We start from the raw sequence: 4,553 nt of genomic DNA, 5'->3' as shown, positions 1-4,553 counted from the left end.
GTGTGAATACATGTTCTGATTTTTTTTAGGGTTTCTTTAATATCTGACAGAAATCAAATGCTCAAAAGAAGAAGAGAAGTAAGAAGTTTTTGAGGGAACATCAAGAAGCAGTGCGTCGTGCTGTTGAACAACTTAAACAAGAAAGAGAAGAGGTACACATATTGAGAATTTATCATGTATAAAACATGTTTAAGCCCTTTAGGGGTAATTATACTATTTCATCTAATAGCTAATTTAATCACTTGTTTTGCTTGCTTCTTCCATTGCCTAATTGCTTTTAAGAGTTGAAAACTTTACAAAAACACATAAAACCCTTATGTGGTCTCTTAGCCGCCAATGTACCTTTAATATATTGTCTGATTGTTCATGAATCATGACTTAGTATATGTCATGGTTGTAATTAACATCAGGCCACCAAGAAAGCCAAAGAAGCCAGAGAAGCCGAACAAAAAAAGAAGGGCAAACACGGCTCAGAGAGTTGGCGTAAAAGTAAGTGCTTATCCTTTGAAATTGTCTAGTTAAGGTGCAATTTTGTTTAGATACATTACTCATATTATTTAAAGAAACATGTGTTACATTTTGTAGGGCGTTCTGTTTCCTGCGATGACGACTTTGAATATATATTCCAAAACTTATTTACTAAATCCAGAGATCATTATTATTCAACCTATAGAGAGAAGGAACGTCACTGGTGGTATCAGTCTTCATGGTCTTCTTATTACTCTAGCAACTCTTGGAGATCGAAATATAGATTTTATGAAGGAGGAGAAGAAGAAGAAGAAGAAGAAGAAGAAGAAGAAGAAGAAGAAGAAGAAGAAGAAGAAGAAGAGATAAACGAAGAAGAAGAAGAAGAAGAGGCAAAACAACAAGATGATGGCTATAGTTCAAGAAAATCAAGCGGTTCAGTGTCAGATTCAATCCAATTCCAAGCTTCTCATAGACAAACACTTGGTTTGAGTCCTTGGGGTCCCTTAAAACTAGAAGATGTCAAACATGCGTGAGTTACTTTTACTTCCAAGTTCACACACACACAATAAAAATCAGTAACTATACTCACCAAACTTGTTGTCTTTTCTTTGGAATCAGATATCGAACTTGTGCATTAAAATGGCATCCAGATCGTCATGAGGAATCTACCAAGGTAAACACCAAACACAATCTTTTCAACCTCCATTGAAGTGTTTTTTTTTTCTTTGCTAATTCTTAAATCTATAAACTGATACAGGCAGCAGCTGAAGAAAAGTTCAAGCTCTGCACTGTGGCTTATCAATCTTTACTCGATAAGCTAGCAGTCAAATAATATTTTTTGTGTAACGTAGGAAGCTACTGATTAAAGACTTCGATAGGTTTTGATTACTAATAACAATATTTTCCAAAATACTTTTTTAGTATAACATGATCAAGCAACACAAGAACCAAGCAATGTGTGAGTGTGACTGTGTGTGTTCTGACCCGGTTCGATTTATTTGGTCAAGTTAAACCGGTGTTTTGGTCTAAACAAGTGAAACCATAATAATAAACCGGACCTTTGGCTAAGTGAAAGAGTCATTGATTCAATTCAATCCTCAAATGTCAAATACTATTTCGTTTTCAATCGATTGGCTTTTGAGGGAGAAGAGTCAATCGACAAATAAGCTATTGCCGGAACTGAAGAGATTCCGGTGAAGCTCCGGTGCGTATAATGCTCAAGGCCGTTCAGATCTTGGGTTGGTCATCAGGGTTAACCATCTCACAGAGATTAACGAAGACCCGCAAGTCCTCGAGTGTCTCTTTCATCTCTTCATCTCTCAATCTCTCTACTTTCTCCTCTGTAACTTCGAGCTCTCCTAGGAGAATCTTATCTTTCAACCCAATTCGAATGTCTTCCTCACTTCCCGGGACTGACCCAGTTGCAAATTCTCCAGCTTTCGTCTCTGTTCAATCAGCTGTGAGTCTAATTCATTCATCTCCTGTAAAGATCTTATCTTTAGGCTTTTTGGGTCTCTTCAATGGTGTGTTTTGTTGTTTTAGGGTGATGTTCGTAAGATAAAGTTCTGTCAATGGTGTGGAGGGCCAACGAAGCATGAGATACCTGATGGTGAAGAGAAATTGAGAGCTATTTGCACACATTGCGGCAAAATCGCATATCAGAATCCTAAGATGGTACTGTTCCTTTTTATTCTACCAACAATTTTTTGTTTTTGTGTCATTCATTATAAATCAGGTTGATTAATGTGAAATTGCAGGTTGTAGGTTGCCTTATAGAACATGAAGAAAAGATTTTACTTTGCAAGCGTAACATTCAACCTTCACACGGTCTATGGTATATATACGACTTACACACTTGTTCTCTTTGTGTTGAGTACATAATTTATGCTACACAATACAAAAGTATTGAGTTTTTTTTGCTAGTGTTGTGTGTGAAGTTTATATAAATAGTAATATTGGGTCTTTTGAGTACACAGGACTCTTCCTGCTGGTTATCTAGAAGTTGGAGAGTCAGCTGCACAAGGAGCAATGAGGGAAACTTGGGAAGAAGCTGGAGCCACTGTGGAAGTTATTTCACCTTTTGCGCAACTCGACATTCCTCTTATTGGCCAAGTAATTATATATACAAAAACATCCCTAATTTACGTTTATTCATTCTTTGCATCATTGTGCTTATATGTCTCTACTTATTTTGGAGCAGACGTATGTTATATTCCTAGCCAAACTGAAGAACCTGCATTTTGCGCCTGGTCCAGAATCATTGGAGTGCCGTCTTTTTGCACTAGATGAGATACCGTTTGATTCCTTGGCTTTTTCATCTATATATGTTACCTTAAATTTGGTAAGATTAAGAACAGAGACGAATCTCATCGTACTCTCTAGTCCCCATTCACTAGATTTCTAAAAAACCATGTTTGCTTTGTTGGTTTTTGCAGTACTTGGAAGATCTGAAAAATGGGAAAGTCAAGTTTCACTATGGTACAATAAATAAAAGGTGCGTTCCAGTTAATATCACAGTATGTGGAGTTGATTGTTGAGAGATACTATCTAACAGTTGTACTTTATTTCTTTGATCACTTATGGTGTAATGTGACTAATTACGTGCTTTGATCTTTCTCAGGCCTGGAAGTAGTCCTTCAGATATTCGTGCCTTTAGTCTTGATTACCATCTGCAGCCGTGACTCGAGGTTCGAAAATCCTTGCCCTTTACATTTATGTATTGGATTGTATGGGTCTAATAAAGTTCCTTAGATGATAAATCGTTTAGGGACAAGTGTGCTTTTATAATGACTTCTCTGCGTGGAGACTTTGTCCTTATGGTTGAACCTAATATGAGAGCCTGTCTACAGAGTTTACAGAAGCGGCTTCTGGACTTCATTCTCCCACGTCGTGTCTTGTCATTTGGCACCTAGTTGCTGACTAAACGAGAAGGAAAAATGAAGTTGCTTCTGTAAGAGATCCTTGGACAGCTGAGAAGAAAGAGGGAAGATCATTTATTTGGACAGAGAAATAGGTTGGATGGCTGTTACTTGTTAGGTATCTCATGTCAGATATTATGGCTGAACAAAGTGTTTCTGTTTCTAGTTTCAGTTGCCTCAATTGTAAAAGGAAACAATGCAAATGTGCATGCAACATTTTGATCAATCTTTGTGTAATTATTAATTCCCCGCGTTATTGTTACCTCTCGAGGTCGTCACTGAAAGAAAGAAAAACCAAAAAGATAGGATATACAAGAACAGAGACAAGTCCGCACATGTTTATGCTTTAAATCAAAAACAAGATAGCACCAAAGAGTAGAACTCATATCTAGCTCCAGCTGAATCTTTTTAAGTTCAAGCTGTTGCCTCAAAGGTGGATCTTCCACTTGCTCTGTTGTCCCAGCAACTTGTTCCGTCTTTGCAGTCTTTAAAACCCTTAACAGGAACAGATTCAGCGTTTGCTGTTTTTTCATCAATCACTCGTCCCACACTTCTTAGCAGAAGCAGTCACATGCTTAAACTCATTCACAGCACAAGAAGCATGAATGTGATATATAGTTGCAGAATGAACCAAACCAAATACCAATTAGGAGTAGTGGTTTAGAGTCCACGTGAACCAACGGTTAGCTTGCGGTTATGTCCTTTTGCCTTTTTTTTTTTTCCCTTAATAAAGAGACACAAAACGATATATATACTTAAGAGTATCTCCATCAAAACATCTTAGAGCATCATTAGTGGAGAACCGTTCACCATTACTCAAAGAAAAAAAAAAAAAAATTATTATGTAATTAATAACACATTGACACGTGTAGAAAAAAAGAGAGAAACGTTCCTTCCCCTGGTAACTTGAAAAACGTTCATTTTCCTTTCTCTCTCTTTTCTGTATTTTTTTATTACTTTTTAATAAAAGAATTTTGGGAAGTAACCCCACTAATCATGGTCTTCGTGAATATCTTACAAGTTGCTTAGCAAAAAAGCAGATTAATTATAATGGAAATAATCTGATTTTGCTAAGAATCGATTGTTAGCTTAGATGTTTTAGGATCATTAAGAACCATGGGTGTGTTGGTTGGAGTAAAATTTTTTTTTTTTTTTTTTTTTTTTTTT

At 36.5% G+C, this 4,553-nt stretch overlaps 2 protein-coding genes across 2 annotated transcripts in view; both read left to right on the top strand.

The window, feature by feature from the left end:
* The window catches only part of LOC104782702 (DNA polymerase epsilon subunit 3-like), a 4,043-nt gene extending 2,743 nt beyond the window's left edge, over positions 1-1,300 (top strand). Inside the window, exons 3-6 of the mRNA XM_019245025.1 lie at positions 411-458; positions 723-997; positions 1,087-1,141; positions 1,226-1,300. Of these exons, the coding sequence (XP_019100570.1) occupies positions 411-458; positions 723-997; positions 1,087-1,141; positions 1,226-1,300 (453 nt within the window). The remainder of the gene's footprint in view (positions 1-410; positions 459-722; positions 998-1,086; positions 1,142-1,225) is intronic.
* On the top strand, positions 1,558-3,144 carry LOC104782695 (nudix hydrolase 23, chloroplastic; the record flags this gene model as incomplete). Its single annotated transcript, XM_019245024.1, is given in 7 exon segments — positions 1,558-1,927; positions 2,011-2,142; positions 2,226-2,302; positions 2,445-2,580; positions 2,669-2,809; positions 2,904-2,962; positions 3,089-3,144. Coding segments are annotated over 7 exon segments (847 nt in total), but the record flags the coding sequence as incomplete, so codon positions are not given.

Source organism: Camelina sativa, chromosome 4 (assembly GCF_000633955.1).
Source record: "Camelina sativa cultivar DH55 chromosome 4, Cs, whole genome shotgun sequence".
Lineage (NCBI taxonomy): Eukaryota > Viridiplantae > Streptophyta > Magnoliopsida > Brassicales > Brassicaceae > Camelina > Camelina sativa.
This window is presented reverse-complemented; position numbering and strand designations above follow the sequence as displayed.